Consider the following 24,518-nt stretch of genomic DNA (forward strand, 5'->3'; position numbering starts at 1 on the left):
GGGATGCCTGCCTGGGGCCCTTCGTCCGCTCTGACGGCACTTCTCCTCCCCCAGCTCATCCTGGTGGCCAGTGACTTGGGCCAGCCGGTGCCTTATGAGACCATGCAGCCGCTGCAGGTGGCTCTGGAGGACATCGACGACAACGAACCCCTCTTCGTGAGGCCGCCAGTGAGCCTACCCCTCCCCTGTGCCGGTCACACCACACACTGTCCACACTGTGCTGTAGACACACGTGGACACTTGGAAACTGCCCGGCACTTCACAGAACAAATATTGTCTGAACAGCTACTATGTCAAGGCACTACCCAGCAGTCAAAATGCAGACAGAAATGCCTGACTCCTGGAGCTGACGTTCCCGTGTCTGCATACACGCTCACAAAAGGAGCCTGAAAGTCAGTTCTGCTCTAGTGAGCTGGGGCTGAGCCTCTTCGTGTGGACTCAGACTCTCTAACTTGGCAATTTTCTCATCTTGTGTGCACACAGGGCGTGATGTTTCCTGGAGACTCCATGTATGTGTGTGTGTGAGAGTGTGTATGTGTGCACATGCAGCCCCCCTTGTTCAAACACCCATCAGGTCCTAGGAGACCTTGGAGAATGTGCCCAGCCAGCCCTGCCCTCCTGGAGGAAGTCGTGGGTGACACTCCCTCAGGGCAGAGCAGGGGTCTCTCCAGCCCAACGCTTGCTCCCTTAAGGTTACAGCAGTTTCTCTAGGCCTGGGCAGGAAATTCCCTCAGCACCCACGAAGGCACTGCCCAGTGCCCTCTGGCAGGAGCAGAGGCTCAGGCCTTCCCTTGGCGTCCCATGACCTCCCTCTCCCTCTGCAGAAAGGCAGCCCCCAGTACCAGTTGCTGACGGTGCCCGAGCACTCACCACGTGGCACCCTTGTGGGCAATGTGACAGGCGCTGTGGATGCAGACGAGGGCTCCAACGCCATCGTGTACTACTTCATCGCAGGTGGGGCCTGGCAGGGTGGTGCCTCCCTACGCTGGGGCTGGAAATGACCCCCATGTGCCCCCTCCCGGCCCCTCATGCTGTGCCACGGTCCCCTTCAGTCGGCAATGAAGAGAAGAACTTCCAGCTGCAGCCCGACGGGCGTCTGCTGGTGCTGAGGGACCTGGACAGGGAGCGCGAAGCCGTCTTCTCCTTCATCGTCAAGGCCTCAAGCAATCGCAGCTGGACACCTCCCCGCAGGCCCTCCCCAGCCCTTGACCTGGTCACTGACCTCACTCTGCAGGAAGTGCGTGTCGTGCTGGAGGACATCAACGATCAGCCGCCACGCTTCACCAAGGCTGAGTACACTGCAGGTGCAGGGACCAGAGCCTGGGCCTGGGGTGTGGCGTGGCCTCTCCTCTGCCGCTTACACTCGTCTGCCTATTCCTGCAGGAGTGGCCACCGACGCCAAAGTGGGCTCAGAGTTGATCCAGGTGCTGGCCCTGGATGCAGACATTGGCAACAACAGCCTTGTCTTCTATAGCATCCTGGCCATCCACTACTTCCAGGCCCTGGCCAATGACTCTGAGGACGTGGGCCAGGTCTTCACAATGGGTAGGGGCTCCAGCCACTTCATGGAGTATAGGTCTGAACAAAATAGGGTCTATGGGGGTCCCACAAGGTATAAGTGGCCAGTCAGCCACATCAGTCCTTCTGTTGACCCATCTGGCCATCCACCTATCCATCTCTGTATCTACCCACCCACTTTCTTCTCTTCTTCCCATCTCCTCATCCATCCATCTGTCCACCCATGCATCCATTCATTCATCTGCCCATCCATCTCCCCATTCTCCTTTCCATATATCCTCCTCTTTCCACTTGTGCACCTCACCCTCCCCTGTGTCAGGCATTGTACTAGGTAGGCACTGGGGAGCCAGAATTCAAAAAGCACACTTCACCCTAAAAGTATGCATGGTTGCTTGTGCATCTGCCTGTGTGGAGAGCTGAGCATCTCTGGGTTAGGTTCTAGAAGGTGTCCCAGTGGGTGTCCCAATCTAACCTCCAGCCACTTCCCTGCCCTTCACTGCCCACAGCAATCAATTCAGGTTCTTTGGCCTGGCTTTCTAGACCCATCAGCTCTTCCTTCTAATCCCGCTTGCTGGTTCCACAGCCCTTATTTTACCCTTACGGGCACGGGTCCCACTCAGGCTGAACTACTCACTATTCCTTCAGCCTGCTTCACACCATCCTCCCCGGGCCTTGGATCCCTTTGTGTTCACTTCCTGTAACACCATCCTGACCTTCATCTCCGCCTTCAGAATGCTCCCCTCACCACCCTCTAAAGTCTGGTTCACGTGCCGCCACCTCCAGCCACACCACCAGACAACCATCGCTTTGTCCTCCAACTTCCCACTGCTCTTAAACTAATAAGCAGCTTGCTACAGGTCACAAAGCTACAAAGTGGCGGATGTTGAACCCAGATCTAAGTCTCTGAATCCAGTCTTTTAAGAGAAGACTGTGCCATACCACCGCCGGTCATCTCTCTGCTGTGGTTGTGAAATTCCAAGGCGCATGTGTTACATGTGAGAAACAGACACGGGGGGTGCTCAGAAGTGCTCCGCAGCCTCCCAGCGTGGGATGGCAGGGTCCAGCTTGTCATCCTTGGGCCAGTGCAGCCCAAGTTGTATTTTTAGTATGCCACATGTTTAAATAAAACTTAGAATTCTCTAGTGGAGAAGGCGAAGGCACCCCACTCCAGTACTCTTGCCTGGAAAATCCCATGGACAGAGGGGCTTGGTGGGCTGCAGTCCATGGGGTCACTAGGAGTCGGACACGACTGAGCGACTTCACTTTATTTTTTCACTTTCATGCATTGGAGAAGGAAATGGCAACCCGCTCCAGTGTTCTTGCCTGGAGAATCCCAGGGACGGGGGAGCCTGGTGGGCTGCCATCTTTGGGGTCGCACAGAGTCGGACACGACTGAAGCGACTTAGCAGCAGCAGCAGCAGCAGAATTCTCTAGAGAAAGTGCACCAGCCATGGGCTCTCCCTGCAGGGAGTGTGGATGGCATCCTGCGCACCTTCGACCTCTTCATGGCCTACAGCCCTGGTTACTTTGTGGTGGACATCATGGCCCGGGACCTGGCTGGCCACAATGACACAGCTGTCATCGGCATCTACATCCTGAGGGACGACCAGCGGGTCAAGATTGTCATTAACGAGATCCCCGACCGCGTGCGTGGCTTTGAGGAGGAGTTCATCCGCCTGCTGTCCAACATCACCGGTGCTATCGTCAACACCGATGACGTTCAGGTACCCTGAGGAACCTGCCCTGGGTCTAGGGGCACTGGAGCAAGAAGAGGGGCCAGGACAGGGACAGAGCAGTGCAGAGATCGGGGTGCATGAAAGGGATCAGTCACTTCTTAGCTGCCTGAGCATGGTCCTTCCATGTCTCTGGGCGTCAGTTTCCTCCTCTATAAAATGGGGCTGATAACTGTCTGGCCCAGTGCAGTTCAGTGGTCAGCCTTGAAGTTGACCCTTGGGGGGCATTCAGTAGTGCTGGGGTTTTGGCAGGGCAGGAGGGGCTGCTGGAAGAGGCCTGCCCCTCCCACGCCTTGTCCTGCCACGCCTCCCATGATGCCCTTCTCACCCAGTTCCACGTGGACAAGAAGGGCCGGGTGAACTTCGCACAGACGGAGCTGCTCATCCACGTGGTGAACCGCGACACCAACCGCATCCTGGATGTGGACCGGTGGGTGTGCATCTGTGCTCAGCTGTCTGTCTGTCTGCCCCCTGCCCTGGAGTTGGGTCTGTCAGCCTTCCCTGACCCTGGAGTTGGGGAGCAGGGTAACACCATCATGGCTGCTGTAATGGGGGGCTCTCACCCAGGGGTGGGCAGGGCAGGTAGAGAGAAGGTGTGTGAACAGAGAGATCTACCCTGAGCCTTACTCTTCCCATGCGTGAAATGGGACTATTACAGCAATTGTGAGGATCAAATAGGATCTTATGTGAAGGGATGGTGAAGCTGTAAGATACAAGGTTATCTGAGCTGAGGGGGCCTGAACCTCCCAAGGCTTGGTGGGGGGGTGAATTTGGGGGCAGACTGGCCTGAGTGGGACGAGCTCTTGAGGAATGGCTGAGGCCTCTGCCCCCTCGCCCAGGGTGATCCAGATGATCGACGAAAACAAGGAGCAACTGAGGAATCTGTTCCGGAACTACAATGTCCTGGACGTGCAGCCCGCCATCTCTGTCCGCCCGCCCGATGACATGTCTGCCCTGCAGGTACCCCTGGTGACACCCACCCCCCCAGGCCCCGTGCTGCCCTGGGTGCTCCCACCCACTCAGGCCCGGCCCTGCTCCCCTAGATGGCGATCATTGTCCTGGCCATTCTCCTCTTCCTGGCTGCCATGCTCTTCATCCTCATGAACTGGTACTACAGGACCGTGTGAGTGACCCCTACTGCCCTGCCCTGAGACAGGCTGACTGCGGACAGTCACGGAGGCAGGCAGGGCCATTAGGCCCTAAGGTGCCAGTCCAGCCCCAGCCTCCTTCACCAGCCCCTCTGCTTCTTTCTAGACACAAGAGGAAGCTCAAAGCCATCGTGGCTGGCTCCGCAGGTAAGACAGGGCTGTGATGGGTGGGGAGATGGGAGGGGCCCCTGAGGCCCTAGAGTGACCGCCAGGGCCTCACAGGGCTGGCTCAGGCCCAGCTCCCCAGCCCCAGCAGGGTGTACCCCTCTACCCCACACCCCAACCCTTCTCCTACAGGGAATCGTGGCTTCATTGACATCATGGACATGCCCAACACCAACAAGTATTCCTTCGATGGGTGAGTGGGGTCCCTGAACCCTGCTGGGTGCACTGTAGGGAGACACACCCTGGACCAAGCTGGGGTAAAGTCCCTACTGCCTCTCAGGCCCTGAGGGCATCATGGACTGGCTGAAACCTGGGGTGTGGGTGCCCCCTGCTGGCCCAAACACCCTCTCTCCACCCTGACTTGGGCTCCCCAACCTGATTGGGCTGCAAGTTCCAGGGAGACATCGGTTTTGGGCACCAGGTGCAAGGGGCGGCCTCCGCACCAAAGCTGATCCAGATGGGGACTTGTGCTGGTTCTTGTGGGATCTTTGAGGGGAGGATCACCCACAGGTGCCACAGGCAAGGGGCGTTTTTTACCACCCTCAACCCCCAGTCCTGTACCAGGTACGGCCAAAGAAACAGTGGGGGCCCGTTTCCCTCAAAGGCATCAGAAGTGTCTGTCCACTCCAGCCTTCCTTTCTCAGCCTTCCCCCAACCCCACTCCATCTGCAGGGCCAACCCTGTGTGGCTGGATCCTTTCTGCCGAAACCTGGAGCTGGCCGCCCAGGCTGAGCACGAGGATGACCTGCCGGAGAACCTGAGTGAGGTCGCTGACCTGTGGAACAGCCCCACCCGCACCCATGTGAGCCTGGGCCAGAGCGGGCGGGGACAGCCATGCGGGACATGCACGTGTGTACACGTGTGTGCCTGTGTGTACACGTGTGTGCGCGCCGTCTACCTCTGCTCCAGCCAACACCTCCTCTCCCCAGGGAACTTTCGGGCGTGAACCAGCAGCGGTCAAGCCTGACGATGACCGGTACCTGCGGGCTGCTATCCAGGAGTATGATAACATTGCCAAGCTGGGCCAGATCATCCGGGAAGGGCCCATCAAGGTGAGTTGTCCTGGCAGGCTCCTGCACCCAGACCCCTGGCTGGGCTTGGACTTACTCCAGAGGATGCAGGGACAGGGGAGGGTCCTGGGAAACAGCTTCCTCCACCTCTAGGGCCTCAGCTAGACCTGCCCTCTGGGGGGCCAGAACAGAGAGTGGCCCTGGGCTGATGAGCTGCTTCAGCCTGAGTGGCCTCAAGGCCAGGACTCCAGCGACATGGGTCTGGCTGGCCGCTGTCAGCAGGCTCTGCTCCCACCCTCTACCCTAGGATCAGATCCCCAGAGTCACCTTCCATTACCCTCACCTGTTAGGGGAGAGTGGGGGGTGGGGCAGGAAGGGGAGGGCCTTGGTGGGGGTTAACCCTCTCCCTCCCCCAGGGCTCGCTGCTGAAGGTGGTCCTGGAGGATTACCTGCGGCTCAAAAAGCTCTTTGCACAGCGGATGGTGCAAAAAGCCTCCTCCAGCCACTCCTCCATCTCCGAGGTAGCGGGTGGGCCGGGAGCTGTGTGCTGTGCCCCAGCCCTGGGGGTGCTCTCTCCCTCTCCCTCTCTCATCCTCCTCCGAGTCTCTGAGATGCAGCCGGGACCCAGGACTGCAGTGGGTGGAGGTCCAGAGAGTCAGTTGGGCTCTGCTCTCTGGACTCTGCAGTGGGCTTTCTCAGGGATGGGTGGGTGCTGAGGCAGTGTTTCTCAGAACTGAGAAACCCCCAAGAAGGTATCTTTGACAGATCATGTCATTTTTAGAAACTGACTGCAGTGCCGCGTCAATCACTTTAAACAGTCAGACTTTATCTAAAAAATTCAGATCTCCAGCTGGGCCAATATTCCCCACTGCCATAGATGAAAACTGAAAAGCTCCACACAGGACAGAAGCACCATTCTTGAGACTCTGCTCGACCGTATCAGTCCCCTCCAGCTTCCACTGTGGACACTTCCCACCTGCCACAGTGAGAGCTGATCCTGCTTGAGGCCAGCCCGGTAGCAAGTCCAGGTTCCACAGTTGCAGTCACAGGATCTTTGTAGATCTGAGTGAATACAGGAACTTACACAGATTCTCATAGGAACCCCAGGCTCTGCAGAAACACACCTGTAGCACCAGACGTAATAATGGTTCTCCTTTGTACCCAGTTTGAGCAACACGGTCATAGGCTGCGCAGGCTTCTGAGACCCAAGCCCGGGGTTCCTTGTGTGCAGTAAGGAGAAAACAAGCCCGTAGCAGGTGGGACTCTGGGGCCATTGACCTGCGCAGGGGCAGGCCCTGAGCATGTGGGGGTCCTGGCCTCTTGCAGCTGATCCAGACCGAGCTGGAAGAGGAGCCAGGGGAGCACAGCCCCGGCCAGGGCAGCCTGCGTTTCTGCCACAAGCCGCCTACCGAGCTCAGAGGGCCAGACGGGATCCATGTGATGCACGGGAGCACGGGCACGCTGCTGGCCACTGACCTCAACAGCCTGCCCGAGGATGACCAGAAGGGCCTGGGCCGCTCGCTGGAGACGCTGACAACGGCCGAGGCCAGCGCCTTTGAGCGCAACGCCCGCACAGAGTCTGCCAAATCCACACCCCTGCATAAGCTTCGAGACGTGATCATGGAGAGCCCCCTGGAGATCACGGAGCTGTGACTCGATGTGGGGAGCCCACCTGGTATGAGCAGCCCAGCCCCTCCAGGCGCCAGAGCAGGGGCAGGACCTCCGGGGTGCGGGCCCCTCCGGGGGCAGCTCTGGGCACACAACCTGGGGCTGGCCCAGCAACAGGGCCTGCCTCAGCTGCCCAGATTCCACTTCTGCCAGACGCTCATTCAGCATCTGATCTCTACCTTCATAAAATGTTATTTTTCTAAGAAAACCAAACAAATGGTAAGCATCTAGGGACGAGGTAAGGAGGGTCACCGAGACTCCAGGAGTCTGAGGTCCAACTCAGCCCAGGCTGAGCTGAAAGAGGCCAAGCCGGCCCTGTCCCCCCAACCCTAGCCCACTGCACGGGAGCCCAGGGCAGGCATGCCCGGCCTGGCCTTGACTCTTGGACTCCAGTTCAAGCCCCAGCACATTTCTGCCACAGCCCTGACTGGACATGCAGGTGGGGCAGTGAGTCCTTCCTGTCTCGCCACACGGACACAGTCAATGTCAGCAAAGAGCACCCGCTCCATTTCACTGGCTTCCCAGACGTTCCCGGCTCAGAGAGAGAAAACGACTGATGTTCCCTTGGGTTCTGAATGTAGAATGTTCGTGTGTATCCCCCTTTTAAACTAAGTTATTCCCTCAATATTTTACCCTTGGTTTTGTTCACTTGGTACGCACTGAACGTCTCTGGAATGGTCTGAATTTTAAAAAGAAAAGCAACTCATAAGGAACCAGCATGTCACTCTGGTAAACTTACCTGTGGGGCTGGGCTGGGGCAGGGGGGCGGTGGGGGTGAGCACGGGCCAGAGCTGGACCCATCTTCGGGGGCACTCCCTGACCACTGGCTGCCACGGAGAACGAGAGATGGGACTTCATTCCTGTGGCCAAATGGGGCCTGAGGACTGCTGGGCACTTACAGCTCACAGCCTCAAGAGCCCTTCAGAAGCCAAACTCTTCTGGCTGAGGTATCACACACACTCAGGCTGTGGTTGACAGACTTTATTGTTAAATCACAGAAATTCTAGTGCAAAACAAACCAAAAAATCATTAAGTTCATTTAATAGCAACCGCATGTCTTGCTCTCTCCTGGCAACCGGAAGTGGAACAGAAGCAGCCAAACGGGAGAGAAGAAGGCAGGGCGGCAGCCGAGGCCCTGGGACGGCACACCCAGCAGACCTTTTCTACCTGGAAGCCAGAGGCTTAGGAGCTTGCCATCCACATTTATTGGCAGGTCAAAAAGAACATCTACAAGAGGGGGTCGGAGGAGAGGGGTCGTCCTGCCCAGAGCGGTGCTGGCGCTGGGCACCAGGGTGGGCACGAGCAGGCAGGAGGCGCCACGAGGGCCCACACACACACACACACACACACACACACAGGCAGCCACAGGCCCTCCACAGAGAGCTAGCAGGGCACGTTCAGCTGAACTGGTTTTTTCCCCTCCCACCCAGAACCACAGAACTCCAAAACCACATCCATCAGGAAAGACAAGAAAGCCGAACTGAAGGTTGACCCAGGGGTAGCGAGCCCCGTCCACCCCCCACCCCAGCTCTGTTACAGTGAGAACCGCATTGTTTAAAAAGCCTCATTATTCTAAGTCTCCCATCTGTCATATAAAACTGCCTTTGTTTTGCAGTCAGCAGGCCCGCAAAAGGGGGTGGTGACTCGACTCCTTCGTTAGAGCAGGCAGAGGCCCCAGCACCCAAAGCCCAGCCAGGAGGACGGGCCACCTCCGTCCGGAGGCTCCGGCTCATGTCCCAGCCAGAGCCCCTTCTCCTCCACATAACCACACGCACGGACAGACTCAGAAGACCTCCAGTGTACGCGTGTCGGCATCTGTCTAGCAGAGAAAGGGACACGAAAGCAACGACGTCAGCATGCCACTGACAGCAACGCCACAAAGAGGGGGAGAAGAAAGGGACTGAGGGAGAGGGGTCCTATTTCTATAACAAAGTCAACAGATGTGTGTTCGTTCCCCCAGACACACGAGCAGGAAAAGACGCTGCAGCTTCTCCAGGGTGGAGCGTGCCCCTAGTTCCACACGTGACGCCTGCAGTGCTCGACGGCCTGACAGGAGAGAGGGGACAGTTTAGTCTGCAGGTGACACACTCCGCCGCTAGCCCCTTAGCACATGAGCCTGCACCCAGAAAGAGGACCCGACACCCTGGCCCAGCTCAGCCGGAGGGCACACATGCTGAAAACCCAGGCCATTATCTCCCTTAAACCCAGGCATAGTATGTGGTGGGGTTCTAAGACTCGTAAGGCAAGAGTCCAGAGCAGTGGGTGAACAGCGCCCCTGCAGGTAGGGCCAGGACCCCTCCCTCTGATTGTAGAGAGGGCCCCAAGGCAAAACTCCTCAGCTAACACTCAGCTGCTCATACCAGCTCAGAACTGGCCCAAGTACCCAAGAAAGCGGGGGATCCCACTCCACCATGGACTGTGCTGCAGGGCAGGGTACTGGGGCAAAGGGCTTGAGGTGGGGGGGCCTCACACCCTCAACACTGGCTCACTGAAAGAATCCCCACAAGGAAGAGAAAGTTGCGCAAAGAAACACCAGGTAACAGAAGTTGAGACACACGTCTCCACCCAGGAAAGCAGCACAGGTCACCCAGGAGTGGCCGCCCAGCTGGGAGCCAGCGCCCAGGGTGGCTCGAGAAGAGCTCTGCCAGGCCCTGGTGAAGAACCAGGCCAGGCTCCAGTCAGGGCAAGAGGGAGCCAAGGGACAAGAGGCCTTGTGCAAGAATCCAACAGGCCTTGTGCAATCCCTCGGGTGACTGACTTCCTATGAACCTGACCCTGTCACAAGGGAACCAAAGGCAGAAGCAAGAAAGCAGGAGCAAAGTACACTGGAGAACATCCCCTGCCACCCAGCACCCCTGAGACGAGAGTGCAGGGAGCCCTGCTTTTGCTGGTGACCACACGCCCCCATTCTAACCCGAAGACAAAGAGAGCTGAGCCTCCCTCTCCTCGGCGTCACACACTCCACCAGAGCACAGGCATGGGCCTGGCAGGCGGGCCCACAGAGCAGTCACTCACGTTGCACAGGGCTGCCGACTCCATGTTCTGGCACCAGTAGCTCGGGCCCCAGACACACTTCTCAGCTCCCAAAAGCGGCTTGTGGGCTGCTGGGCAGGCTCCAATCTTCTATATGGTCAAGAGGAGCGGAAAGTATTAGGTCTGCTCACCTAACCCTTTTCAAAACTGAGATTATCAGCTGCTAGAAGCAGCTAGAATCAGAGCTCTAATAAGCACTTTCCCAAAAAGGCAAGGTTGCTCGGTAAAGTGGTGGGGCCTGGAAGCCTGGTTCTCTCACACACTGTCCCCAGACTCTGCCTCCAGCCCCAGATCTGAGAGGAACCCTTCCAGGGTCCACACAGCACTCCCCTGCCAGGCGGCACGACCCAGGAAACTACCAGCCTAGCACACGGCTTACCAAGCACACGAAGGAAGGGTCCATCACCTCCACCAGGATTTCTATCAGCACTGGCTCATACTCCGTCACAAACTGGTCACACTGTCAGAGAAACAGCAGCGCGGTCTGGGTGAGTGCAAGCAGAGCGCGGGCAGACAAGGCGGGTGCTCGACAGGCTCTTCTGCCAGAACTCCTGGCCCTGCCAGCCTCCCTGCCCAGGTGAACTACCGACCCACACCTGCTCATTTTCCTCCCGGTGGCTCCACTGGGGCCAACAGGGCACCTCTAAGAAAATCCCAGTGGACTCCACGCCAGAGGCAGAAATGGCAAACTTCACCCAGAGGCACAGTCGATGAGTGCCCAGCGCCTACACTCCCCGAGCAGGTGCTGACACTTGGGCCGAAAGCAGCCCACGGCATACCTGCTTCCGGTACTGGTCCGGCAGGAAGCTGCAGCCTTTCTCGAGGGCAGCCAGGATCTGCTCCTTGGTGCTGTTCTTCTCCAGGTTCCGGTCCAAATAGCCCACCAGCTTCTTGCACACCTCGCAGAAGCCACCGTCCTTCCTCGGCATCACACGGACTACACGAGAGAGCCCAGGCTCAGAGGCGGCGAGGCCCCGCCTCACCCAGGAGGGGCCAGCCAGCCCCAACCACCCCGGAGCTCACCCGTCGCTGCCGGCAGCCCCCGGCTGGAGCAGAGGTGGAGCATGCTGCACACCAGCTCGGGGCTCGCCTCGTCCAGAAGGATAGACAGGATGGACCTGCCGTAGGTGTCCACCACCTCCTGGCACTGCTCAGCTAAGGATGTGGGCAGCTTCGAGCACACTTTGTCCAGCGCGTGAAGTATTTCTTCCTGAGACACGAGAGAGGCTCAGTGAGAAGGTGGGAGGCCGCATGGGGGTGAAGAGACTCTGAAAATGCTGATGGGACCAGGAAACCAGCCAACAAGCAAGGTGCTGTCCCCCAAAGGTTAGAGCTCAGAGCAGGGCAGGTGCCTCCTCCAGCCCCAGCCCAGAGGGACCTGCTGGTGGGGAGTGGGTGTTCCAACCTCCAGGCTGCTGTCCCTCACCCGCCAGGGCCAAGCCCAGGTCTTCTGCTGGTCCTCCCACGAGGCCGTTCTGGCTCCAGGGCCAGGAGAGCTGTCCCTCTGCCACGGCAGACGCCCCCAGATCCACGTACCTCCGTCCTGTTGTTGTCAATCAGCTTGGCCACCTCCTTCACCACAAACTCGCACACCTCGCAGTAAATGTCAGCCTTTGCAGGGGCTGGGTCCTTCTGTTAAAAGGGCAGGAGAAGAACACTGCCACCAAGAGCCTCGCCTCGCCCCCTGGTCCTGCTCCTCTAAAAGGGGGCCGAGGCCAGGATGGGCTAGTGTCACCCGGAAGCCACTTTCTGCTGCTTTCCAAACAGGGCAGGGCTTCTTCCTCGTGTCTGAGCCCTGGGCCCTGCGATTCCTGTACAGTGGGAAACCTGGCCCTTTCCCTAATGCTCCACCTCCCACCCAAAACTAGGACGAGAAGCAGTAACTGTCCCCCAACCCTAGAGAGCTGTCCATTCAACATCTGTTTGGTTCCAGTCACCTCATCATTCAGCATTCATTCTGGGGAGATGAAGGAGGCAGTAGAACAGAGGACCCAGTATTTTACTATTTAGAAGACAGTTTTAAACCCATCTGAGATCGTCTCCTGACTTTCAAGTCTCAGCACCTGAGATTGCTTTTCTAGAGCCTATCTTTGATAAAACAATGCTGAACAGAACTTTCCATGACAACCTTCTCTAGTTGTACCATCCAGTACAGCAGCCACTGGCCATGTGTGTCTACAGAGCACCTGAAATGTGGCCAGCGTAACCAAGGAACTGAATTTTGTTTTTAATTTTAAGTACCACACACGTCGAAGGGTACAAGCTATACTTCTCCACTTTGGCCACTAATGCAGTCAGCGAGATGGGCCACAGCCTCTGAGCATATGGACTGGGCAGGAGCGGGAAGGGCAGTCAGACACCTAACCCATGCGTGGTCCACACAGGGCATATGCTGAGAAGCTTGCAGGAAGAAACAAGACCACTAAAGGTCAAGCAACACTAACATGGAAAGTTCCAGAACAAGAAGTGCACATGCGTGCCAGGTGGTGAGACACCGCACGCCTGGGTGCTCCTTGAACACAAGGGTGATTCTGTTCACTGCTGACGAACTACTGTAGGCCTCAATCTCTAGAACACTACCTCACCCATAAGAAGTGCTGCTGCTGCTGCTAAGTCGCTTCAGTCGTGTCCGACTCTGCGACCCCAGAGACGGCAGCCCACCAGGCTCCCCCGTCCCTGGGATTCTCCAGGCAAGAACACTGAACAGAAGTCAATTATCGAAGGAAGGAGATCTTTACCAAGTGGAGGGTGCTCAGGAAACAACACAAGCAGCAGCACCCAGAGACGCTCCTGCACAAACCCTGGGAGTGTTCTGGGAACATCGAGCTGGGACCCTGGCTACAGTGTGACGAAGGATGCGGGAGCGGCCACAGAAAGCGCATCAGGAAGATCTGGCTGGAGCCAGGCACTGGAAAGTGGCCTTGAAAGGTGTGTTAAAAACGCAGACTTGATCCCATGAGCACTAGGGAACGTAACTCGGGAAAGAAACATAGGACAATGAGGGTGCTGCTTAGTTTAGGGGAATGCTGTAAACTAATGGTCCCCAACTCAAGTAACCTTAGAAACCGAGCAGGGAGCCACAGGCGTGTGTGCTGTGCAGGGCGGGCCATCATAAACCAGTGGCACCGGCTACCTTGATGGGCTCCACCAGCCCCAGGGCGGGGATGACGTTCTCTGAGACCACCTCAGCAGGCACCAGGGTCTTCATGGGCATCTCCTTCACCTCGTCACAGAAGCCGGCCAGCACACAGATCTCCTTGGGTTGCTGAAAAGAGCACAGAAGCAGCTGTTAAGAAGCAGGCACGCATTCCCCCCACACACCGTCCCACGCTCTACACACAAAGGTCACGGTGCCGGAGGAACATCCTAGACCCAGTGTCAAAGCTTGGTCAGGCGAAGACTCATGTTAAATCTAAGGGGCTTGTGCAAATACACATGTACCGAGGAGGCCATGCAAAGCTTTGAAGGGAGATCAGCAACCAAGGTCGCTCCAGCCAGGGAGCACCCAGAGAAGCACGACCCCTGACACCTTTCACCGGCAAGCGAATCCTCTCCAAGGCCACCTGGCCTGTTCTAGAACCTGTTTTCCTGTTAAGCTGGCTTGCTCTCAGGAGGAAGTAAGCTATATATTCTTTCTGGAGGAAGAACCAAGCATGCCCATGACCTAACTAAGCCCCAGGTGTTACAAATAAAACCATACCGGATCTTTCGGTGGCAGGACCATTAAAAATGATGCATTACGGGGAAACGCTGACTTTTTATAAAATCACAGCCTGTGTTCATAATGGCACACACACAGCACACACCAAAGCCCAGTCTCCCCAAGTGATGAAGCTGTTCAAGTCAGAAGATCCACAGATTGATCCCCTTCCCCTCCAGACACCAAACCACAGAGAACTAGAGTCTGGACAACACCTTAACCATTTCACTATGAAGGTGGCCAAGAGCAAGTGAAGTATACATGCTGGGTATACTTTGTAAACAAACGCGCTCAGCAACTTGCTCTGGCCTGATGGCATCTGCCTCCCACCACCAAACCATAAAGCAGCGAGGAGAGGATTGTAGAAACAAGCCCTATTAATGGGAGAGAGCGAGCCCACTGCCATGGCTCATGGTATCCTATCTCTGACAGGCTTTAAGAATGGGGAAAAAAAATCAGAGAAGGGTTGGAGACAGAGCAAGCTTTTTAGAAAAAAGACCAAGATCAGGAGGTATGGATGCTTTGTTTCTGACCAGTTTTGCTATACTAACTCCTCGAGGACGCCTATGTGAAAATTCAGGTATTTCAACCAAGGTGTTCTCCTATTAGACTTCATAATACCTCTGAAAATCTTGAATTCTAGAACTAGAGGAGGGCAGTGCTCAGTACAACCCTGAAAGGGCACTGGTTCAGTAAGTCCAGTCGGGGGGCTCAGTCCCCAGGTTTTGCCACCAATGGCCTTGCTCTCAAGCTGTCTCATGTGGCTCCAGAACCCAAAGGACCCCATCACCCAGAGGAGGAGAAGCTATAATCAAGAGATTGTTTCCAATTCTCTGGATCCAACAGACAGGGGAACAGTCTGCTCGCTATTTGCAAATGACTCACTCATGCAGCAGAAGCATTTCCGGGCTGATGAGAAACATGACTGTGACATGCAATGCTCTCCCGAGGCCTGACAGAAACAAGGCGTCCCCCTGGACTCAGGCCTGCACTGCAGAAAGCAGTGGCCAGAGGCCACCCACGGTTCCCCACCCACTGGTGGCCTGCACGTGGCCGGCCACTCCCCCATCTGACCAGAGCATAAGGCTCTGCAGGCTTCATTTTCGGGTCCCCCTGCAGGGGAAACGAAACCCCTGACCCCTCCAGTGCTGAATCACACAGGAGAGATGTAGACTCTCCCCCTGCCAGCCGATTCGTTAAGAGAGAGAGGGAGCCCACCTGTCACAATCATTCCTTGTATCTGTCAGAGCTGATACAAAAAAAGATGAGCAAAATAACTACAAGCAGCAGCAAACCACTACTACAAGCAAATCCCCATCACATACCTGATCCTGCTGTTGAACAAAAAAAAAAAAACCAGGAAATTGGAGATGAAAATAAGAGAAAGGAAAGGACACAACAGTTAAGAAAAAATTAAAACAACAATAATCAAGCAGTTAACTAGGTGTAAAAACGTCTGTCACCGGAAGTTTAGGGGAAATGCCCTTTCAGGCATCTATCAACAACCTTCCTTGAGCCTACTACTGCCTGCACATGGGGGCCTGAAAGCTGCTCTCCCTTCAAGGGTCAGACCACACTGTCCAGCCTGTCTGTGCACCGTCCCCTTGTCCCTGACAACGAATCGGAACCCTGAGCAGCAAGTCCCCGGAAAGCACCAGTTATGAAGGGCTCTCCTAGCTCAGAAGCCAAGCCCACCTCGCCTGCAAGGCTCTCGCCTCAGGCTGGTGATGAGCAGCCGGGAACAAGACACGGGGCTGCTCAAATCAGAGCACCGTCTTAGAACATCAAATACACCCAGAGAGGCCATGGAGCCCTGGCCCAGGTCTTAGGGCAGACTGCCCCCAGGTGGCCAAATGCCAGCCTGGAAGGCTGGTCTGACAATGCAGGCATGCCTCAGTTTGGTGAGCGTCACAGGTTACACAAATTGAAGGTCTGGGGCAACCTTGCTTCAAGCAAGTCTACTGACCCCCTCTGTTACATTTGCTCACTGCGTGTCTCTGTGTCATATTTTGGTAATTCTTGCAGTACTTCAAATTTTTTATCTTACTAGTTAAGGTGATCTGTGTGATCAATAATCTCTAATGTTACTACTATTAAAGGCTTCCGTGGTAGTATTTTTTAGCAATAAAGTATTTTTATTTAAGGTATATACATTGTTTCTTTAAACCTAATGCTACTGCATATTTCACAGAGTGTGGTACAAACGTAACTTTCATATGAAATTTCAAACGAAATTTTTTTGAAAGCCAAAATATCCGTTTGACTCACTTTATCCTGATCTGATTCGCTGTACTGCAGTGGTCCGAAACTAAACCTGTGGCGTCTTCGAGGCAAGCCCGCGCGCCAAAGCCTTGCCCTTTAGTCAGCAATCCAGTCTTACTTACCATTCACCTATCTTGAGGGGAAAAAACAGGGATGTGCATGTCTATCTCTTTGGCTCTACGGATGTTCATCATACGGTTTATCCTAAGAGCAAACCTGAAAACAACCTCAACACCAGCCATAAGGAATTTTATCTGTACAGTGGAAATATTATGCAGCCATTTAGCAATTGTACATGCAGTATATTTAATGACCAAGACGAGTTTAGACAAAAATGCAAAAATACGGGTAATTATCCCTATTTCCAAATATGTCTATACAGCATGATTTTTAAAAATAATAAAAATATTTTGTTAGCTGTGACGAAGCACTTAACTAGACCATGCCACATCAAAGGCTTATTTTTTCCTGCTTTAGCAGCATGTCTTTGTATGCAAAAGCCCTTTGCCTTTAAACTATTTTTAGAACAAGGCAGGGTGTGAGTAATATTTCCACAAAAATTCTATTATGCCTGATGGAACCCCTGAGTGGTCAGATCAGGGCCAGAGAGTAACTCACTTAGGCGTTACAGCCCTAAGGTCTTAACTGCTCAATCCTACTATTACAGTGCAAATATGGGTATCACTATACTCCAATAAAACTACCAGGCCATGGCTTTCTGATCCCTGGTTAGAGAACAAACTTAAGAACTGTAGGCCAATCTCAACGCAGTTAGGAAGTCAGCACGACAGAGAGAAAGCAGTATTAAATACAACCCACCCCTCACCCGCTGCGGATCAGATAGATCCTACGAGGCCAGGGCATCTTCCCTGTGTGAGGATGCCTTCAGACCACCCTGCTCTGTACCGTTCCCTGCATGGAGCTAGCTGGCTTCCCTCCACGCGATGGATGTTTTCTGCCTCTAATAGTGGAGGACCACCCCCAACCACCTGGATGTATCAGAAGCAAGGGCAGCGGTTACGGGCTCAAGCAGCAGCCGCAGCCGACACTGCTGCAGAGCGAGGACCAACCGTGGGAGGCGGATTCTCCTCGTTCAGAACTCAGGCTACAACAGAGCAATCCTCAGGCCTGGCCAAGCTACAGAGCAGCTTTTCCCACGGGTCCCAGAATGAGGCCAGATACCGGAAATCTGATGGCCGGCTCACAGACACAGAGGCAAACAGGCCGCCAGGAAGCCACCACGGCAGTCCCGAGGTCAGGCTGCTCCCGCCCTTCCCCGGCCCGGGGAACGCGAGGGGGCGGTACTAAACTGTAGGTGGTCAAAGAGGGCTCCTTTTGGTTTAATTCAGTACTCAAAGGTAAAAAAGGAAAAATAAACTGTACAACTTTCAAAATCCTAGAAATCACAGCCTGAGACAAAGAGAAATGCTACCTACCATATGCATCACCATTTGGATAGCAACTTCCGAATACTGGTTGATGTAGTTCTTGCACTGGAGAGACAGAAACACACTTTTAGTAAAACACTGCTACAACAATATACCAACACGCCAGCCTTTCCAACAGTATCAATATGCAAATATCAAGGCAGGTTTCCAAGAGCAGAATCCTATCAATGTCTATTCTGGGCAGCCTCAATAAGACAAAAAATGGCAAAGTGTTTTGAAAATGTTTTCCAAAGGCCCTTAGAGATGAGGTCCTCCAATCTCCTTTTATGGCCCTTGCTTTCCCCAAGGTCACACAGCAACTACTCAGGGGCAATTTAGGGTAACTGTGAGATACACTGATCAATTTGAGATTACTTCCCAAATTCATTTAACATGTTCTTAGACAGGATTATAAAGTTTAAATCTAGTATAATCCAGTTAAGTTATAATGATTTTCATAAATATCTAGGTATTTCTTGCAGACCCTCTGGTCATGACTGTGAAGTGTCTATAAGCAAGAAAACGGAGGGTGATATAACAGCCCTCAGAGAGGTTAGTCTGGGGAAGCCAACTGACATAGCAAACATACAAAGACTCTTCAATGAGGCTAAGAGTGTCCCAGGTTTACGTGGACAGAAAGGGACCCTTAGCTTCCAGAGCTCCACCTGGAAAGGTGGCTCTAGAACCCAGACCCAGGAGTCCAGGTCTAACAGAGGTTTAGCTTCCAAGTTGTCGGGCATTAAACAGCATTTGGTTTTAGATGTCAATCTCATGAGGGTCCAAGAAATAAAACCTTCGTGGAGCTAACAGAATTTCTGAGTCCACAGGACCAACATCCTCCAGAGTTAAAGAAGGGGTGCTGGGCGAGCCTCCTGCCATCCAGGGGCCTGAGCTTCCCCCAGGGAACCGCCCTGCGGGTGGCAGGGACAGCACAGTTATGAACATACGACAGCCCAACCTTTCAAACCAGGGTTCTACGTGGTTCTATTCTTGTTCTTCACACACGTGGCAACTGAGAGAAAAGAAGAACGATCTCTTCCTCAGGGCCCTTAGGTGGAACCTGAAGTGGTACCCCAGAAGTGAGCTTTCTTGGCTGTCCCACTCCTATCTCCAGAGCCCAGCTCCCTGGCCCAGAGCACCCTGCGATGCAGGAGGCAAGGCTCACCATGTCGGACATGCCAGGCCCCAGGCGGTCGCACTCCTCCTTAGCGTGGTCCACCAAGGCCTCGACGAAGGTGGAGTTGGTCCTCAGAGCTTCCTGGACGTCGGTTACCAGCTGAATGCAGTCCTGGCAGACGTTCCCATTAGCCTAGACAGACGTGGTGGTTAGGCTCTACACCCTCCTTAAACAGCTCAGGGTATTCAGACTCCTACATGCTCATACTATAGCACTAGAAGTGAGTCCCTAAACAGTTCCTAACGTGCTTTTATAGGCTCTAAAGTGACTGAAGTTTAAAATCATGCAGGCATTTATCACAGTGAAACTTAACAGGAAAGGGGGCATGTTAAACATCCCAGTTCTTCAGAATCTCCGTGGCTCAACCATTTGAAGGGTGGCTGGGGTAACTGTGGAGTCAGGTGAAGGAATGAGGCCCCGGGTTCAGAACTGTACACATTGCCCCTTCTGTGTCTCAGCTCTGGTTCCACCCCCAACCCCAAATGGGGCCCTGAGCAGCCTGGCCCAGCGCCTCACCTTCTTGGGCTGGGGCTTGCTGTGGGAGCCGTCCTGAGGGTACAGGAGGAAGGGGATGTTGGCCATGAAGGGAGCCACCACCTCAGCCATATCCAGCTCCGGGATCTGATTGGACTCGAGTTGTTTCTGGTGATTCAGCTCCGCCAGGTGCTTCTGAAGAGACTCACACAGGTTGAGAGCGGAGCACACCTCCCCGGGATGGCTCTGGGGGGAAAGAGGCCCAAATGGAAACCCTTGCCCCAGAAGCAAACAGGCCACCTGGTGCCTCAGAATTCTCCCTGCTTGACTCACGTGCCCATGCCCAGCTCACAGGCACCTCAAACTGAACCACTCAACCCTCCGCAGCTCCATTTTAACAAATGGTGCTACCACCGTCCTCCCAGAGGCACGGGCCACAAACCTGGAAGGCACGACTAACTCTCCCCTTGCCTGCAGCCCCGTCCACCAGCAGGTCTAGTCCATTTATCCTCTAAGACAACGTGCGGCTCTCCGCCTCCCCCACCCGCCTCACATCTCATACCTGACCGTCCCGCCAGCTTCCCCTCTCGGGGCTCCCCATTGGTGGGACCCAGATCAACCCCTCTGAACAAGGATCCTGTCGCTTCTCCCGTGAACCCCTCCCAGGACTCCCCACTGCACCGGCAATGCTGGAACATGGCCTGAGGTCTTGTGGTGAGCCCTGCTTTCCGCACCAAAACTGTGGTCCCCGCCCAGGACACCCCCGCCCCACTAGAGGTTTTTAGAGTTCTTCCAAATTCACGAACTTGGCTCCTTGTTCCTTGCTGAAAACCCAACCTATGACATGCGGTTTATGCATAACAGATACTTACTAAATGAAAGTCAAGCATCCTTATGGCTGACATGAGTTATCAAACCAACACCTATAACTGTTACACCAGTTTACATTCCCTCAATAATTCTATGACTTCCCGTATTTCCTATGCCCTCCCCAACCCTTGACCATTACAAGCTGAGTGGCCTGCTGTGCCAAAGCCATTCTGGATATTAAAACTGTAGAAAAGATCTGTTGACAAAATCCTAATCTACCAATGAACTCTCCATCGTGGTCACTGTAACCTGATCTGGAACCTCCCCTGGCTTCAGAGGTGCCCTAAAAAAAGAGGCTCTTCTCCATCACATACCATCTGTCCTTTAATCATGTCCAGGATGACTGGGAGGTATGAGTCGACGATCTCCTTGCAGGAGGCAGACATGTTCGGCTTAGGGAGCCAGTCACAGGTCCTCTCCAAGTACATGAGGATCTCTTGCTAGAGAGGACAGAGGCAAGAGTCAGACCAGAATGGACCTCTTCTCCGCCAACGGACAGAATGCAAGAGGCCCTCCAGCTCCAGCGGCCCTCAGGGAAAAGGACATGGGAGAGGGCTAGTGAGGAGCCATGGCTCTGTTAGACCAATGAGGCAGAAAGCAGACGCGAGCACTATTCAAAACAGAGATGCTCAGACAGAGGGAACTCTGAGCAGAAATCGCCAAAAAATGAACCTAAAGGTTAACAGCATGTGATACAAACTCCCTGTCAACCAAGGGCATTTAATGCTGAGCTCAGGAGTCAGCAAACTAGTGCCCACAGCTTGTTTTTGTACAGCCGGCGGCTGAGAAAGGTTCTTACGTTTATAAAGGACGGGGGTGGGGGGATCATGTGACAGAAACAGTCTGTGGCCCATGGGACAGTTATTTCCCACCTGGGCCTGGACTATTCCCAGTTGGACCCCAGAATCACAGCTCTGTGAGGAACCGATGCACAGCCACACAGCCGCCACTCACACACGGCCACACACACTGTGGCGGCCCACCTCGGTGGCGTTGTCCTTCAACAGGTTACCAGCTGCAGTGATGACATCTTTGCATATGTCGCAGGGAAGAGATTTCTAAGAGGAAAGAACACAAGAGAGGTCTGTATTTGTAAGACAAAACTCACACTGCACGTGGCTGAAGATCACCGCGGCCTTCTTTCTCACTCCATCCAGCCAGGGCCACCTCTGACACACGGCACAGGCCAGTCCCCAACCCAGGTGAGAAGCACGGACACCACAGGGGAGGATCAGGTGTGCTGATCACTACTCCGCACTCCTATGGGAGGCACAGAGTGCCCCCCACCCCTCGGCGCCGCGCTCAGTGCGCCTGGCGCCAGCCACACTTCATATACCTGCTCACAGCACACCTGTGAGGAAACTGAGGCTTGAAATCTATCAGCTGGAGGGACTTCCACGGTGGTCCAGTGGCTAAGACTCCATGCTCCCAATGCAGGGGGGCCTGGGCTTGACCCCTGGTCAGGGCACCACATCCCACATGCCACAACCAAGAATTTGCTCACGTCCACTGAAGATCCTGCTTGCTGCAACCAAGACCTGGCTAAGTGACGTGAAAGTCACTCTGTCATATCCGACGCTTTGTGACTGCATGGACTATACAGCCCCTGGAATTCTTCAGGCCAGAATACTGCAGTGGGTAGCCTTTCCCTTCTCCAGCGGATCTTCCCAACCCAGGGATCGAACCCAGTCTCCTGCACTGCAGGCAGATTCTTTTACCAGCTGAACCACAAGGGAAGCCTAAGTAAATAACTATTTTTAAAAACCAGCTGGAAATCAGAGTAGCAAAAATCAGAGAAAATTGGTACTGTGGTGCAGAGAAAGGAGGGGAAGGCAGGGAAACAGGCCCAGCCAGACCCTCTGCACACTCACACTGACGCCACTGCCAGCCCTTCATCTGCTTTCCACCTCCTGGGCCGTGCTGCACGCCAGTGGGGGCCACACGTCACCACTGCAGAGCTCAGAGACGGAAAACCTGGCACCCCTCCGTGACCCAGGACCATGCAAAGTCTAGCCAGTCCTCAAAGCTTGTGGGGTGTTCCCTTCCGTACGTCAACTGATTCTCGACCCATGAAGAAGGAACTGACACGTCTCAACTGACACAGGTGAGATAAAGGAACACCTGTGAATTCAGCTGCATTTAGAGAAACTGCCTTGAACCTTCGGACCTAATCAGGCTAATCCCATGCATGGGGCCACTCGGCCATCCTGAATGAGTGCCGGTGAGGTTCAGATGTCCATTAAGACTGCCCTGTCGAGAGAGAGAGATCTAAAAAGCTCCCCTCATGACACACTAAACTTCAAAAGAGGAAGCAGTATTAAAAACAAGACCAGAAGCAAATGAGAAACAAAATCTGAAATTCTGGCCACAGATAGCAGGTCAAGAGTGAATTCAGAAACTTAAAGAGCAGTGTTATTTAATTAACTCTTCTTCTCTTAGTGAAGTACTAGGAGCCACAGACAAGTGTTAAGACTTCAGGCTCCACACAGTCAAAGCTGGCTTGTACCATGGGTGGAAGCACTTCCCAGAGTCGGCTGACTCAGCAGCAGAGCTTGGGTGTCTCCTGAGAAGGTTCAGACTGCGTGCAGTGCGCACTTGAGGTCTGTCATCTCAAGAGTTTTCCCACATTAATGTGCTATATATTTATCACTGCTCAGATGAAAAATCAGTGGCATCTTTTCCAGGTTGGCTGTAACTGGAAATAAAATTTCTATAGCTACCAAGCTCTAGGGTCTGAATCAATGATGTGCCTGTTTGAGAGGCAGAGAGAGAAAATAGCAAAAGAGGGGGAAAAGATTTTCAAAAGCTTAGCATCTACTTTGATGAGTGACAAGGGCAGAGCTGTACCCATGGGTGCAGCCCCGGGAATGGCAGCCACACCTTATCTGGGACAGAGAGCACAGAGCGGGGCACATGCGGAGGCCTCCTGCCCGTCTGCGCATGAAGACATGAGTGACTGGGGGAGGGGGGCCTCCCCACGCCAGCCCTCCATCACTCCCTGTGGGTACCCCGCCCAGCGCCCCTGACAAACAGGTCCTGCCTCCCCAGGGTCATGCGGAGGAGCAAACAAGAGGAGGCAGGAGAGAGCGCTGCACTGCGGGCAGCCGTTCCAGACGACACTCACCACAGTCGGTTTGCTCCAGACGGTCTGCAGGCAGTGCTGCACGGCCCCGCAGTCGGCCGCCGTCTTCACATTCTGGCACCACACGGCCGAGCCTCTGGTACATTCCCTCAGGCCCAGGACGGGGCTGGCGAGAGCTGCAAGCAGAACCAGCGTGAGCACGTGGCCCACTCCCACGAGGCCCGCCTCCCTCGCTGCCCCGGGATAGGGCCCTGGCATTCTGTGGGAACACTCGGCCGCCCCTGCCCAGCTACGGGAGATGCGAGTCACACAGCTGAGGAGCTGCACTGCCTCCTGTGTCCCGCGTGGGGAGGGACTACCCATCTGGTTCACTGGTTTCAGTAACGGTTTTCCTCGACCACTATTTTTAGAACAGTATCAGGCAACAGACCAGTCATTTTAATCATTAGAAACTTCCACGAAGTAAAGAAAGAAATCAAAAAATAAAAGACTGGCAGGTTTAAAAACAAGATTCAAACTTCTACAGAATGAAAACTAGCCAAAGCTTAAAAAACTGGAATGAGACCACCAAGATTCATAGCCTAAAAAACAATGGCTCTTGCATTCTCAGTAAATCCTAAAGGAAATTAGCCCTGAATATTCATTGGAAGGACTGATGCTGATATTTTTGGCCACCTGATATGAAGAACTGACTCATTGGAAAAGACTCTGATGCTGGGAAAGACTGAAGGCAGGAGAAGGGGACGACCGAGGATGCGATGGCTGGATGGCGTCACCGACTCAATGGACAGGAGTTTGAGCAAGCTCCAGGAGTTGGTGATGGACAGGGAAGCCTGGCGTGCTGCAGCCCATGGGGTCGCAGAGAGTCAGACACGATTAAGCGAATGAACTGAATGTTGTTGTAGTAGACAAGACCCTTTATAAATCAATTGGGTGAGTTTCTGCATATAAACAAATCAACTAGCAAAAAACAAGACTACATAGCTACTGAGATATCACAAAGTATATGTGTGCCCACTTGAAACCAGTTGCACGCATGGAGTTTCATCTATGGTGTAACAAGGCAAGTACTCGCATAGACGTCACAGCCACAGAAACGGGATTAGCAAAAAATAAAGAGAGTCACCTGGGACCAAAGAAACGCAGGTTAAAGTGAGAAGGCGCCATATGTCTGAATAGCCAAGGGGAGACAAAAACCTTGTCACAAAACAGTGACAAATTTGTGGTAAAAATGCATTATTATAAGGCTGA

At 54.2% G+C, this 24,518-nt stretch overlaps 2 protein-coding genes across 7 annotated transcripts in view; one reads left to right on the forward strand and one right to left on the reverse strand.

Annotated features, from left to right (window-relative positions):
- Positions 1–8,456, forward strand: part of CDH23 (cadherin related 23) — a 436,585-nt gene extending 428,129 nt beyond the window's left edge. Inside the window, exons 57-70 of one of the 4 annotated variants that reach the window (XM_027530370.1) lie at positions 55–168; positions 825–954; positions 1,053–1,304; positions 1,384–1,545; positions 2,986–3,242; positions 3,584–3,681; positions 4,091–4,211; positions 4,295–4,374; positions 4,506–4,546; positions 4,697–4,757; positions 5,237–5,366; positions 5,494–5,616; positions 5,991–6,095; positions 6,901–8,456. In XM_027530370.1, the coding sequence (XP_027386171.1) occupies positions 55–168; positions 825–954; positions 1,053–1,304; positions 1,384–1,545; positions 2,986–3,242; positions 3,584–3,681; positions 4,091–4,211; positions 4,295–4,374; positions 4,506–4,546; positions 4,697–4,757; positions 5,237–5,366; positions 5,494–5,616; positions 5,991–6,095; positions 6,901–7,227 (2,001 nt within the window). In that variant the 3' untranslated portion in view covers positions 7,228–8,456. The other 3 variants (XM_027530367.1, XM_027530368.1, XM_027530369.1) reach the window with 3 other exon arrangements.
- The window catches only part of PSAP (prosaposin), a 33,363-nt gene continuing 17,053 nt past the window's right edge, over positions 8,209–24,518 (reverse strand). Inside the window, exons 2-15 of one of the 3 annotated variants that reach the window (XM_027530372.1) lie at positions 23,310–23,443; positions 21,169–21,243; positions 20,500–20,625; positions 19,358–19,561; positions 18,830–18,973; positions 17,674–17,730; positions 15,301–15,306; positions 13,409–13,540; positions 11,812–11,907; positions 11,299–11,485; positions 11,055–11,212; positions 10,655–10,735; positions 10,258–10,365; positions 8,209–9,288 (exon numbers count right to left, since the gene is read on the reverse strand). In XM_027530372.1, coding sequence (XP_027386173.1) covers positions 9,253–9,288; positions 10,258–10,365; positions 10,655–10,735; positions 11,055–11,212; positions 11,299–11,485; positions 11,812–11,907; positions 13,409–13,540; positions 15,301–15,306; positions 17,674–17,730; positions 18,830–18,973; positions 19,358–19,561; positions 20,500–20,625; positions 21,169–21,243; positions 23,310–23,443 — 1,544 coding nt within the window. In that variant the 3' untranslated portion in view covers positions 8,209–9,252. Of the gene's footprint in view, positions 9,289–10,257; positions 10,366–10,654; positions 10,736–11,054; positions 11,213–11,298; positions 11,486–11,811; positions 11,908–13,408; positions 13,541–15,300; positions 15,310–17,673; positions 17,731–18,829; positions 18,974–19,357; positions 19,562–20,499; positions 20,626–21,168; positions 21,244–23,309; positions 23,444–24,518 lie in introns of all 3 variants that reach the window. The other 2 variants (XM_027530371.1, XM_027530373.1) reach the window with 2 other exon arrangements.

This window comes from Bos indicus x Bos taurus, chromosome 28 (genome assembly GCF_003369695.1).
Source record: "Bos indicus x Bos taurus breed Angus x Brahman F1 hybrid chromosome 28, Bos_hybrid_MaternalHap_v2.0, whole genome shotgun sequence".
Lineage (NCBI taxonomy): Eukaryota > Metazoa > Chordata > Mammalia > Artiodactyla > Bovidae > Bos > Bos indicus x Bos taurus.